Source organism: Periophthalmus magnuspinnatus, chromosome 24 (genome assembly GCF_009829125.3).
Source record: "Periophthalmus magnuspinnatus isolate fPerMag1 chromosome 24, fPerMag1.2.pri, whole genome shotgun sequence".
In the NCBI taxonomy this organism is placed as follows: Eukaryota; Metazoa; Chordata; class Actinopteri; order Gobiiformes; family Gobiidae; genus Periophthalmus; species Periophthalmus magnuspinnatus.
Window position 1 is genome coordinate 4,757,496 of NC_047149.1, and position 14,123 is coordinate 4,771,618.

At 41.0% G+C, this 14,123-nt stretch overlaps 1 protein-coding gene across 1 annotated transcript in view; it reads left to right on the forward strand.

Annotated features, from left to right (window-relative positions):
• Nucleotides 1-14,123, forward strand: part of LOC117393207 (glutamate receptor ionotropic, kainate 2) — a 169,278-nt gene that overhangs the window by 75,087 nt on the left and 80,068 nt on the right. Inside the window, exons 5-6 of the mRNA XM_055232224.1 lie at nt 1,974-2,027; nt 9,103-9,276. Of these exons, the coding sequence (XP_055088199.1) occupies nt 1,974-2,027; nt 9,103-9,276 (228 nt within the window). The remainder of the gene's footprint in view (nt 1-1,973; nt 2,028-9,102; nt 9,277-14,123) is intronic.

Here is a 14,123-nt window from a genome sequence, read left to right on the forward strand (position 1 = left end):
TACTGAATGACCAGGTTATTCCATCAATGGATTTTTCCCCTTTCCTGGTGGCACGGACATATTCCAAGACGACAATGCCAGGATTCATCAGGCTCAAGTTGTGAAAGAGTGGTTCAGGAGCATGAGACATCATTTTCACACATGGATTGTCCACCACAGAGTCCAGACCTTAACCCCATTCAAAATCTTTGGGATGTGCTGGAGAAGCTTTGTGCAGCGTCAGACTTGACAATCATCAATGCAACATCTTGGTGAAAGATTAATGAAACACTGGATGGACATAAATCTTGTGACATTGCAGAAGTGAAATCGAAACAATGCCACAGTGAATGTGTGCAGTAATCAAAGCTAAAGGTAGAACAACCAAATATTAAAGTTTGTGACCTTTTATATTTTGGTGGCGACCTTTTTTTTGGCCAGGTAGTGTATGGACGGTAAAAGTAAAAGTGTAGTTTGTAGCTTGAAGCAGTCCTAACCAGGCACAGCTCAAGATCTGGAGATGCTGCTACTGGTTGCCCCAGCAGCAAGGATCATATGCAGAGGGCAGTATGGTGGCAGTAATGTGTGCCTTAACCGTAACAAAAGGCAAACTGACTCCTGACAGGTGATCCCACTTCATTGAAAGATGGGCCAAATGCTAAGGACAAGTTTCCCTTTATATGGTGTAAGAATGTTCATTTCTGGTGTAAGTGTCAAAGAGGACCAAGAGTCTGAAACGTAAAGTCAGACAGGTTTAATGAGCTTAATGAGTTCCACAGCTAAAGTGAACAATGAAGCAACAAACTCAGGAAAGGACAGAAACGAGTCCTGAGATGTGCATGTGACAGATTTTATAGTGTGGGTGTGAGGAGGGTCCTTCTTCTAATCCGCACAGCATCTTCATAAGGCCATGCTGGTCTGCACAACATCTTTATGAGTTCCAGTAAACTATCCCTTGACATAGGCTTCTTTTGGGTGTTCAACTTTCCTTTCCACAAAATTTGCATCAAAATCACCAGGATAGACATAAAGTGGCTCTTGACTCCAAAAGTGAAAGCTAAATCCATTTCATTTTCAACTCACCTTTAGTGTTATTGAACAGGCACAACGCAATTTGTTAAGCACATTCGAAAGTACATTATCAGTGAGAGATTGTAGATGTCTTTTCATACTTTTTATTATTTTTTATGGTTAGGTTATAATGTCACAGTAGTAACAACATTTTAGTTTAGTTTTTAGTTTACTGCATTTTAACCTGTACTATCTATCATCATTTTTACATGTATTAATCCCGCATATTTATTCCAACATTAATACCATCCAGTGGCCCAGGGTTAGGGTCTTATTTCATATTTTTAGCAGTCCTTTAACTTTGCAGGAGGTGGTCCATGAAATGTTAAACGGCCATTGTCTTGGTGCTATTAGCTCTAATGATTCTGAAGAAGTCATTTATAAAGAGATGGATGTACCACTGGTCCACCTGTCATGTAGTCCACCACACTGAGCTTTAATGGGATTCCTGGGGCTCGGAGCGTTCAGTGTAACCGCGGGGGTTAAATCAAAGTCAAATGAACAGTTACATGATGAAGTGGTGTGAAGGGTGGAGTTATAAGCTACATGTGCTCGGTTTCTCACATGCAGTACAAAAGTCTCATTGTATAAAAGTGTCACTTTTAAGCAGCTTCAAGCTCCCGTCAGTTAAGGCAGTAAAAGCTACAGCATGCACAATCACTTCAGTAGTATCTATACGTTATTCATTCAACATTAATTAGTACGGAAATTCACAAAAAAACAAACAAAAAACTCAACTAATGCAAAGAAAAAGTAAGGTAAAAACAACCGTGCCTATGTTTCTGTTGTAGGGAGTATTATACCATGAAGGATGTAGACCAGATAACAAGGACTGACCGGGGGCAGGGGGGGGTCTGGAGGTGATTCGCTAGATATTTTTAAATTTTAAGTGATGCTAACTTCCTGTTCTCTCTCCTCTCCAGGCTCTGGCCATGGGCATGATGACCGAGTACTACCACTACATCTTCACCACACTGGTAAGTCAGCCCAGATGCCCTACCACATGCCTTTTCAGGTACAGTGGTCCCTCGCTATATTGCGGTTCACTTTTTGCAGCCTCGCTGTTTCACTGATTTATTTGGGGGCAATTCTGAATGCTTTTGTGTGTGTGTGTGTATGAACATGCTTTATATTCTGTGTCCTGATTGGCTGTTGGACTGTAGACCATTGTCCATCAGTCTCCTCCGTGCCGTGTCTCCTGTACAGTACAGAATGTGTTCATACAAATTTACATAAACGTTGGATCGCAGTGTGACTCTGAAGTGCTGTATGTTTGCAAGTTTTCTCCACGACAAAACCCACAATGTCGATGAAACGTTCTACATCGACAAATTTCGGAAACACTTTGGACTTAAACGTGTTTCTCTGCACGGAGAGGCGCCTCTGTGGATATCGCTGGCGCATGAACAGCACATTTAAAGCGATCATCGAGGAAGAGGGATATAATATACGAAGGTTTGAACTTTGAGAGTGTTTAATCAAGAGAGAAATGTGAGAAAATGTTAACACCTGTGTGAGAAAAGTGTATAAAGTGTGAGGTGAGGGGTTTTACTGCTGCAAAACATATAGAATAGTTGTAGAAAATAAAGTAGACTACTTTGCAGATTTCGCCTATTGCGGGCTATTTTTAGAACGTAACCCCCACGATAAACAAGGGACTACTGTATACAAATTTGGGACAAGCAAACACATTAACTTACCCTTGAGTTGTGACATAGTCTTTGGGTGTGCTTATGCTAGCCCAATCAAAATCCCCTAAAGCTTTGTCCAAACCACTTTTGCCACGGTCTCTCATGTTATTATATAAGGAACCTCCCTCAAAACACACAGTGAATCTGTGCTTACCTCAAATAGAACTATGGAGCGACAAAAGTTCCTGCCTTTTGTCTCCTGTTTAACCCCCTCTGCTCCACACTGTTGTTAAATCCATGAACTCAAAGAGACACAACTGTGCTTGAAAACAGCAAAAAGTCTAGTGTGAGTGTGCCCTTAAATATGATTGGTGCTATTCTCTGGGACAGTTTATAAAGAGTTGGTTGCAACATAATACAAGGCTCCTCCTCTTCACGCCCACTCCAGGAAGCATTAACCAATCACCAAAAAATAGCATGAAACGAAAATGTTAAATCTAATTACCCTTTCTTATAAAAAGTGCTCCATTCCAATTGAATTTGAATGGAAAAGAATAGTGCTTAAAACCCACGCAGTTAATCAGGAGGCTCAGTGAAACAGGAAAGAGGAGTTCCCAGCCATTACCTTTTATTATGTTCATTAATTTTCCACAATGGGACATATTTTCTCTCCTACCTGCTGACAGACCTGTGGAATAGGACATAAAGAAGACATATTATTATTTTTCTGGTATTTAAGAATCGCAACTATGAATTGAAACGTATGGAGTGTAGTAAACACAAAATAAAATCTAAATTACTCCACATTTGTTATTGATTAAAAATGTAAAAAAATAGCAGCTGTGAAGTGAAAACTATTTCAAGAGACTTCGTTAAGAAGCTCATTGAGAGAAGGACAAGGGTTTGCAGCACTGTCAACAAAACAAAGGGTGGATACTTTAAGGATTTGAGTTATTCAACCTTTTTTTTCTTTGGTATATAATTACATTTATCTTGCTTCATATATTTAATGTCTTCAGTTTGTATATAACATGAAGAAAGTAGTAAGCATAAAAAGAAATAATTAAGTGATGAGATTGTGTGTCCAAACGTTTCACCTGTACTGTACATAGGTCATGATTTTCACATAATGCTCGATGTGAACTGCAATAATTATCTAAAATAATTACATAAAACTGACTCTTGTGACCTTTAAGCCATGTTATAATGTTACCTCCTTAAAAATATACCAGGAGTTGTGTTTTGTTTCATTCACACATATTTGAGCGACCCTTTATTATTAGTCTCTCTACATCTCCAACGCTCTGAAGATGCTCTGTTCCACCTTGTGATGTCACGAAGTGGTAGTTTTTACCTTTAGTTCAGTGGAAATTGGCAATTCCAGGGCTGAAATGATCCAAATGATTCTAGTGACGGTGTGTGGAGTTTAAAAACACAGTTGAGCACTTCCTGTATCACCACTTGATGACATCACAAGGTGGAACAGAGTGTTTTCAGTCTGAGAGGAGAAATAAATAGTCTTACCGGTGAAGCCGTCTCACAAAATGGAAGTTGGATTGCAGACAGCGGCTCTGATCAGATGAGCTTTGGTTCAAGATGGCGTCTGTAAACAAAGCCGTCTGCTGTTGTGTCGAGGTTCGTTGCGAGTGCAGGGAGAACGTTTAGACAAGGAGCCACTTGGAGACTGTGAAATATAACTAATATGCTAAGTATCGAGTCTATACTAAGAAATAGATTTGATACTACTGATTCTGATACCACAATGATAATAAATAAACGCTCTTTCTTTGGACAATAGAGTGTGATTTTCAACATTATATCATAGTACTTTCTTTTATATTCACATGTGGCTTTATATATGTGGAATATTTTCTGATCTATGTTCTAATGTTTCCTCATCACAAACAGACCTGGAGTTGTGTTTTGTTTCATTCACACATGTTTGACACACAAACCCTGCAGATTTAGACTGAGTAGACTCTGTTTCACTTTGTGATGTCATGTGGTGATACAGGAAGTGCTCCACTGTGTTTTTAAACTCCACACACCTTCACTAGAATCATTTGGAACATTTCAGACCTGGAATTGCAGTACTAAAAGTAAAAAGAGCTGTTAACTACCACTTCATGACATCACAAGGTGGAACAGAGCATTTTGAGCTGTGGAGATGTAGACAGATAATAAACAAAAAATCAACTCAAGGTCTGTTTTTGAGGAGGTAACAACAACAACATTATAACATGGGCGCTTAGCAACACTGTCACTCAAATAGCAGGACTCACAGAAGCAGAGGGGCGACAGGGCGACACTTTTTTCAATAGAAAGTGAGTTGGAGTCTGAGTTGATGGAGGCAGGAGCACGCCCAGGCTCACTTCCTGTTTGGAACGTGGCAGCCAGAAGGTTAGCTATGTCCATTTACATAAACCCTTTATAGGAATTAATCCATTTTGCATAATATAGGACCTTTGAAAAGACTCAAGATCCCATTCATTGTAAACATATCCAAAAAGAAAACTATGAAACTGGTATTTTGGTTCATCATGAGGGCAATTTCCTGGTTATATTCCAGTTTGTAGGATCACATTCTCGGTCCGATCCCAGTAACATTTGGCGGGCTTATATGAGCCTCTGTGCTCTCCAAACCTGCTGGGATTGGTTCAGAGCCACCCCGCCTGCTCTTCCAAACAAACATGTAACCATCATCCCCCAATCTCTTCTTTCTCTCTATCTATCTCTGTTGTGCCCCCCTCTCCGTTTCCCCTTTCTCCACCACTCTCTCTCCCTCACTTCTCTCTTTCCTTCTCTCTATCAGTCCCTCCCTCTCTCCTGCCTGTCTCCTTTTCTCTCCTACCTCTGTCCCTATTTCTCTTTCTCTGTGTCATGCCTCCTCACTCTCCTCTCTCCCCCCGTGCTCTGTTCCTCCCTCTTTCCATCACTCTCTCTCTCCTCCTTTGACCTCTATTTCACCCTACCGCTCTCTCTTCTTTCTCTCTTCCGCTCTCTTCTTCTATCCACCCCTTCTCCAACTTCATCTCTCGCTCCATCTCCTGTTCTCTCCTCACCTACCTCCTTCTCTTCCTCTCTCTTTAACACTTTATCTCTTTAACTCTCTCTTTTTTCACCTCCTTACTCTCCCCTCCTTTCTCCTCTCTCCCCCACCCCCTCTCTTCTATTTCTCTTTCTCTCCTCTCTCTCTATTTACCCTCTGCATCTCTCTCTCCATTCCCCATTCTTTCTCTCCTCTCTTTCTTTTTCCCCCTTCTTACTCTTGCTCCTTTTCTTCTGTCTCTCCTCCTATGTCCTCTCTCTCCTCTCCTCTCCCTCTATCTATCCCCTCTTTAACTTCATCTCTTTTCTTTCTCTCCTCTCTCTTCTTCCCTTCTTACTCTTGCCCCTTTCTCCTCTTCTTATCCCTCTCTCTTCCTCTCTTCCTTTCTACCCTCTCTCCATCTCCCGTTATCTTTCCTCCTCTTTTTTCCCTTTTCTTACTCTCACCCCCTAACCCTCTCTTCCCTCTCTTTTTTGCCTTTTTTACTCTTGTCTGCCCCTTTCCTCTTACCCCTCTCTCCTCTCCCTCTATCTATTCTCTATCTCCAACTTCATTTCTCGCTCCATCTCCTGTTCTCTCTCCTCTTTCTCTTTTGCCCCTTCTTTCTCTTGCCCCCTAACCCTCTCTCTTCTCTCCTTCTTTTTCCCATCCTACTCTTGCCCCCTGAACTCCTCTTACCCCTCTCTCTTCTCTCTTTCTTTCTCTCTCTCCTTCCCCTCGATCTACCTTCTTTCATCTTCATTTCTCACTCTATCTCTCGTTCTTTCTCCTCTCTCTTTTTGCCCTTTTTACTCTCGCACCTTTCTCTTCTTTCTCGCCCTACCCCACTCTTTTTCCCTCTCTCTTCCCCCTATTTTCCCTCTCTCCTTTAACAATCTTTTTCTCTCTCCTCCCTCTTTTTCACTTCTTATTCTCGCCCCCCCTTTCCCCTTACCCCTCTCTCTTGTCTTTCTCCTCTCCCTCTGTCTACTCTTTCCATCTTACTTTTTCTCTCATCCCTCGTTCTCTCTCCTCTCTCTCTCTTTTTCCCCTCTTTCTCTCACACCCTACCCCTCTCTTCTCTCTCTCTTCTAACCCTTCTTACTCTCGCCCTCCTCCTGCCCTTCCCTTATCCCTCTCTCTTCTCTCTCTCTCTTCCTCTCTCCTCTTCCTCTATCTACTCTCATCTTCATTTCTCACTCCATCTTCTGTTCTCTCTCCTCTCTCTCTTTTTCCTCTTCTTATTCTCGTCCCCCTCTCCCCCTTACTCCTCTCTCTTTTCTCTCTCCATCTCTACTCTCTCTCCATCTTCATTTCTCACCCCATCTCTCATTCCCTCTCTTTCTCTTTACCCTTCTTATTCTCGCCCCACTCTCTTTCCTTATCCCTCTCTCTTCTCTGTCTCTCTCTTCATCTCTCATCTCCCTCTGTCTACGCTCCATCTTCATTTCTTGCTCCATCTCCTGTTCTCGCTCCTATCTCTCTCTTTTTCCCCTCTTTCTCTCACACCCTACCACTCTCCTCTCTCTCTTCTAACACTTCTTACTCTTGCCCTCCTCTCTTCCCTTATCCCTCTCTCTTCTCTGTCTCTCTCTTCCTTTCTCCTCTCCCTCTATCTACTCTCATCTTCATTTCTCGCTCCATCTCCTGTTCTCTCTCCTCTCTCTCTTTTTCCCCTTCTTATTCTCGTCCCCCTCTCCCCCCTTGCACCTCTCTCTTTTCTCTCTTCCTCTCTCTCCATCTTCATTTCTCACCCCATCTCTCATTCTCTCTCTCTCTCTTTCCCCATCTTACCCTCTTCCCCTCTCTCCTCTCCCTCTATCTACCCTCACTCCATCTTCATTTCTCTTCTTCTTCTTCCCCTTCTCTGAGCCGTGTCCCCGTGTCTCCATTTGGGACATCCAGGCCTGGTCCAGAGCCAGCCCTGTCCCGGTGCAGTATGGGGGATGGGGGGGGGCATGTGACTTGTCCTCTGCCGTCCTATTGATGGATGGAGTCCACCAATCGCCGCGGTAACCTTCAGACTTTAAACAGAAACACTGCCTCAGCACAGTGCAGAGACTAATACTAGAAGAATAACAGTACGACTTATGTCACGTGTGCAGTTTCAAACGTGAAGCTGAGAGTCACAAAGGAACAAGTCACATGAGCAGAGAGTTCACAATTACTTACTTGTTTTTTTTATTGTCTTAAAACACGAAAAACAAACTAATTCATTTTAAACAGTTTGCAGTGGTCCAAAGTTATTGTAGCTTGGTCGCTAATGAGTGTCAACAGAAAGGGGGAGGCGCTTGCCGGTCTCGACTGCAGCATACTAGCAAAGCATTCTGGGATTTGTAGTATACCAGCAGGGCAGCTGTAATGCTCAGTTGATGTGATTTCTTGGGCCAAATATGATTAAACCGCAGGCCAGATTGGGTCCCTGGGCCTGAGTTTGACATACGTGCTTTATGCATTCAGAGCATCTTAATTATTCACCACATGAATTTTCATTCATCTCCACAGAACAGGTAACGTCAGATATGGAGCTCAGCCAAAAGGTTTTGGCTCTAGTTCTTGAGTTGTTTTTCTGACTTGTGCAAGTGTTTATTTGCATTCTTCAACTCGGAAAAACATTTTCCCGAGTTCCTGAGGACCACGTGAACATAGCATATGTCCTGGTGAAGGCTCCACCACCTGCTTGTCTCCATGGAGATGTTATCGGTATGTAACATCTCCATGGAGACAAGCAAGTGATACCAACAAGACAAGTTTCAGGTCAGATCTATGAAAAATTGACAAGTTTGTTGTTTTTTTTTAGGTGTTTTCAGGAAAAAATAAGTAAATAAAAAATAAAATAAAAAATAAAATAAAATAAAATAAAATAAAATAAAATAAAATAAAATAAAATAAAATAAAATAAAATAAAATAAAATAAAATAAAATAAAATAAAATAAAATAAAACAAAACAAAACAAAACAAAACAAAACAAAACAATAACTTGACTTCCATACTGTGGAGAATTCCAAGCAAAAAAAATAACATCATGGAATTCCGACTGCAAGTATCATAGCAACCAAAGAGCTAAACCAGAGCGAGGCTGTTGAAGGTAATGCCCCTTCCCACATAACTGGTTTAGCAGGCAGCAGGCGCTTAGCAACGCTGTCAATCAAACCTCTTGCTAATGCTAGCAGGACTGACAGCAGCAGTTATGGAGAGAGAGGTGACACTTTTTCAATAGAAAACAAATTGGCACCAGTCGATGGAGCTGGGAGTATGCGCTATTTGTAATTTGCAGCTAGCAGGTTAGCTATGGCAATTTATATAAACTGCAACACTACCAAACGAAAAACATGAATAAAATGCTACAAATGCGTGTTGTCATTAATACTATTCACTTGTCATTTGTGTAGGACCTGTTTGCTCTGGACATGGAGCCGTACCGCTTCAGTGGAGTGAACATGACCGGCTTTAGGATCCTGAACACAGACAACCCCCAAGTGTCCTCCATCATCGAGAAGTGGTCCATGGAGAGACTGCAGGCTCCGCCCAAGCCCGACTCCGGCCTGCTCGATGGGTTCATGACGGTAACGCACCTATGCACACGTATGGTGGTATAAGGAGGGGGAGGGGAGAGAGAGTGTGTCCATAGTGATGATAGCAGGGATGGTGATGTTTTTGTTCTGGTATTTGAGAAACGTTCACTCTGTATTTTCTTTGCCAACTCACTCTGTCCATTTTAACTCTGTGTGATGGAAACTTGGACTCTGGCCACTTGCGCTGCTTTTCTTAAAGGTCCTTTATTACGCAAAATTGGCTCTTGTGAAGTTTAAGCCATGTTATAATGTTGTTACCTCCTCAAAAACAGACCTGGAGATGTGTTTTGTTTCATTCACAAGTTTGACGAGTCTGTCTATATCTCCAAAGCTGAAAATACTCCACTTTGTGATGTCATGAAGTGGTAGTTTTAAGGTTAACTGCTATTTTAGTCTCAATTGAACTGCTTTATTCTTCACTGCTCTAGAATAAAGTTTTTATTTTAGAATATTTTTCTTTTACCTTTTGTACAGTTCATAGCCTGTATACAGAAGTGGAGTGAGTGAGTGTGACGTCACCCACAGCGTTCGACTCCAGTCAAATGAAGCTCATCGAGGCTAGAGCAGTTATAAGAGCGAACACGTGGATCAGGTAGAGCAAGTTAATATTAACATTTTATGACTAAAATGACGAGCCTGACAGCAGCAGCAACAGTTTTCCAATAGAAACTAAATTAGAGCTGGACACACGCCCATGATCACCTCCTCTTTGGAACACGGCGGCTAGCAGGTTAGCTATGTCCATTTATATTTAGAGTCCATGGTTGAGACTGACAGTACAAATTTTCTAATGTCTACTGCTGCGCTGAGGAGTGGAGCAGTTTCAGTGAGACTAAAACAATAGGTGTGACTTCAAAGTTTGACAGTTCCAGAGCTGAAATGATCAAAATGATTCTACTGAAGGTGTACGGAGTTTAAAAACCTGGTGGAATATTTAATGACATCACAAGGTGGAACAGAGTGTTTTCAGTGTGAGAAAAGAACACAGGTTAAATATGCAGGGTTTTTGTGTTAAACATGTGTGAATGAAACAAAACACAACTCCAGGTCTGTTTGTGATGAAGAAACAACATTAAAACAGATCAGAAAATAGTGCAATATGGGCCCTTTAAACTTTCAGCTCTGGGATGAAAGCAGCATTTTGAATTGCACTGGGTTGTGAATTGTGTGTGAGGCTTACCATTCAAAGGGTTACTTGTGTGTGACTGTTGTGGTGCCAGATGGCAAGACACTCTGTCTGTATCACCCACTAAAGTTAAAGTGAAGTGGTTGTGTTGGGATGATATAAATATTGTAAAATGTCCATCTGTGGAATGGAAACAAAACACTTTTTAAAAACAACTTCAAAGTGGTAGTTGCTGTTCCACTAACGCTCCTTCAGATGTGAGTTAGTTTGTGTAATTGGCTCCGTGCACAACAGCACCCTGCAACCTCACTGTGAGCTTCTCTATGAGGCAGAGTCACACTAAAATGAATAAATATTTAAAGATGAGGCAGTGGACAGGGAGCTGCAGGTGGGTTAGGGGTCAGGGGTCAAAGGTTAGGGGGTCAGGGTCACACAGTAGACAGGGAGCTAACACTAATGCTAACTAATATGCTAAGGCATATTAAACATAAAATAGTGCCACAAACTTAAGTATTCCATATATAAAAATAATTTGGTAGTCTTTATTTCAATTCATTTGAATTTTAGTTTATTGTATATTTTCCAATTTTAATAAAAGTGACTGTTAGCTTTGAGAGACAATGACCTAGCTAGCATGCTCCTGTGCACAGAGCCTATTTTCTATCCATCTGTCTTTGTCTATCTTTTTAAACTACCAGATTTGATGCATTATTTAAAGTTTTGTCCTTCAAATGACATTAATTTGAAATGATAAATCAGTTGTTACGTCCTGACAGTTACTCTTTAAGTTATTCTCAGTAGCAGGCCTACTGGTGCCAAAATACTTTTTTACTTTTACTTGAATCATTTCCTGCACAGCTACTTTGTTCTTTTACTTGTTTGTAAAGTGTCTATTTGTTTGTAAAGCATCTTGACCAAAACAGTATTACATTAACTTGAGATTAACAACCAGATGCCCTTCCAGAACCATCTTTTGTCTACTTCAAAAACTTTATTTGACACAGATTGTCCTCCAAGTACAAGACTAATGAGCCTACTTAGTCTTGTAGTTTCAGTTCAAAGTCACCCCCCCCTCTCTTCTCCATCTCTCATTCATTGGGAGCATAATTCTCACCTGTCAGTCTTCATCATGTGAGGAGTGAGGAGGGCCACTGCTAATATGGCTTTTGCTTTAGAGACAGACCTCAGAGAGGACACTATAATGGGCCTTAATCTGCATCCTGGCTCTCCACTGCACCCTGGGAGCCCAAAATGTGACTGAAAATGTGTGAGCGGGGGGAGAGAGGGAGGGGAGAGAGAAAGAGAGAGAGGGCTCTGTGAGGGTGGAGAACAGAGAGAGAGGAGGCGTGTGTGTGTCGGGGAGCTAGAGATGGGTGAGAAAGAGGAGGGTTGAGAGAGGTAGAGATGGGTGATGGAGAAGGACAGGAGAGAGAGAGGGCGGGGGTACAGAGAGAGGAGGGAGTGGGAACAGAGAGGGGGAGAGAGAGGGAGGAGAGAGGAAACAGAGTGTGGAAGAGAGGAAGGAGAGGGTGGTGTTTGGAAGGGCGTCTGAAAGAAAAGGTAAAATAAGGTAACAGGGAAAGAGAAATTAAGCTTATTATTATTATTATTATTATTATTATTATTATTATTATTATTATTATTATTATTATTATTATTATTATTATTATTATTATTATTACATATTTTTCCCAAATAATGTAGAGCTGTTTTATCACATTACAATTTTAGAAAACACCACATGTGAAGTACTGATGTCAGTATTCAAGACGTTTTGCTCAATGGTCATGGTCGGCTGCTCTTGCAGCTGACTGGCTGCCACACTGAGCGGTTTGTAAACTTTTTTTTATTTATATGTTACATTTTTTATTTAATATTTGGGGATTTTGACCAACTAAGAAGTGCAGCTTGTGCAGTTTAAAGGTTCCAGAGATTAACGTGTTTTGATCTGAAATGTGCACATCAACCCAAGAACAAAAGTAAAGTGACTGGTGCAGGAGGGACAGGTGCACTTCACAAAATAGATGGCATCATGAGGAAAGAACATTATGAGGAAATGCAGAAGCAACATCTCAATATCAGCCAGGAAGTTAAAGCTTTGGTGCAAATGGGTCTTTGAAATGGACAATAACCCAAAGCATACTGCCAAACTGGTTACAAAGTGGCTAAGGATAACAAAGTCAAAGTTTTAGTTTGGCCATCACAAAGCCCTGATCTCAGTCCTATTGAAAATGTATGGGCAGATCTGAAAAGGCCAGTGAGGGCAAGGTGGCCGACAAACTTGGCTCAATTACACCAGTTTTGTCCAGAAGAATGGGCCAGAATTTCTGCCAACTATTGTAAGAAGCTCGTGGAAGGAAATCCAAAATGTTTAACCCAAGTCATACAGTTTAAAGGCAGTTGTACTCAATACTAAACTTCTGACTTTGAAGAAAGTAATGAAACATTGCCTAAAAAAAAATCCTTCTCTTATTATTCTTACATTTAGCAAATACAAATAATTTTGTTAATGCTTATTAACCTAAAACAGGAAAAGTTGAGTCCGATTTCATGTCAGACAGTGAGAAAAAAAAGCGTATGTGTATTTTTATATAGTGTGTGTAAATGTCTGGCTTCAACTGTATATAGCAGCCGCAAGAACAATATGTCTACTTCAAATGATAAAAATATAATACCCTCATAACATATTTACATCTCTATATACAGTTTTACAACAGTGAGGTAAGAACAGAATAATGCAGACGGGTCGTACAGTGAGACTTTTACAGCAGAGTTGAGCAGTTGGATGGAGACAGACGGGGTGATTTACTGTGTCTCTCAATAACAGTCTATTGTGTCTCTGCAGCAGTAACACTTAGGGTCAGTGATGAATCGTACTATACTTAAGTGCACATTTTAGGTATCTGTACTTTACTTAAATACATTTTACAGAGGATACTTTTTACTTCACTACATTTGAGAGCTTTCTCTACTACATTTTGGGCGAACAAGTGAAAGTGATTTTTTTTTATTATTGTCTGAGACCTGCACAAAAGTCTTAAGTACATTTTTAAACAAATACTGCAATACTTAAATAGTCTTTTTCTTACTTACTTTTACTTGTAAGCAAAAGTAACCTATCTACAACTCTATCCTCAGACCCAAAACAAACAGTAAACAAAGAGAAGAATAGGTGGCCATTACAGGTTGAATAGGGTCGTTAAGGATGAAACTGGAGACAAAAGCTGTTCACAGTGTTCAGAATAGTTAGCCCCTCCCTGCAGATAGATAAAAGGCAGTGTCCAGTAGTAATCTGACCAGAACTGAAGAAGCAGCTTGGATGAGCAATGAAACATCTTCACTCCTGCAACGATTTGTCCATTTGACAGATTTAATTTCATCTTTTGCTATGGATCAGACCTGGACGACTGAGGCATTAAAGAGACTACTTTTACTTGATTTTTTTCTGCTCTCTTATCTGTACTTTTAACAAAACTGAGTACTTCTTCCACCACTGGTTAGGGTAAGGGTTAGTGGGGTTGGGGTTATAGTTAGAGTCTCTCAGTGAAGAAGCATGGCAGTAATGGTCTGGAGCTGATCGAGCTCTTGTAGCTGACCAGCACATTGTGGAGTGGGTGGGAGGAAGAGTAAAGAATAGTCTTGATTTTGGACAACATCGCCCGGTCCCAAACTACAGTCAGAGAGTCCAGCTCCTCTCTGACTAATCAGGACT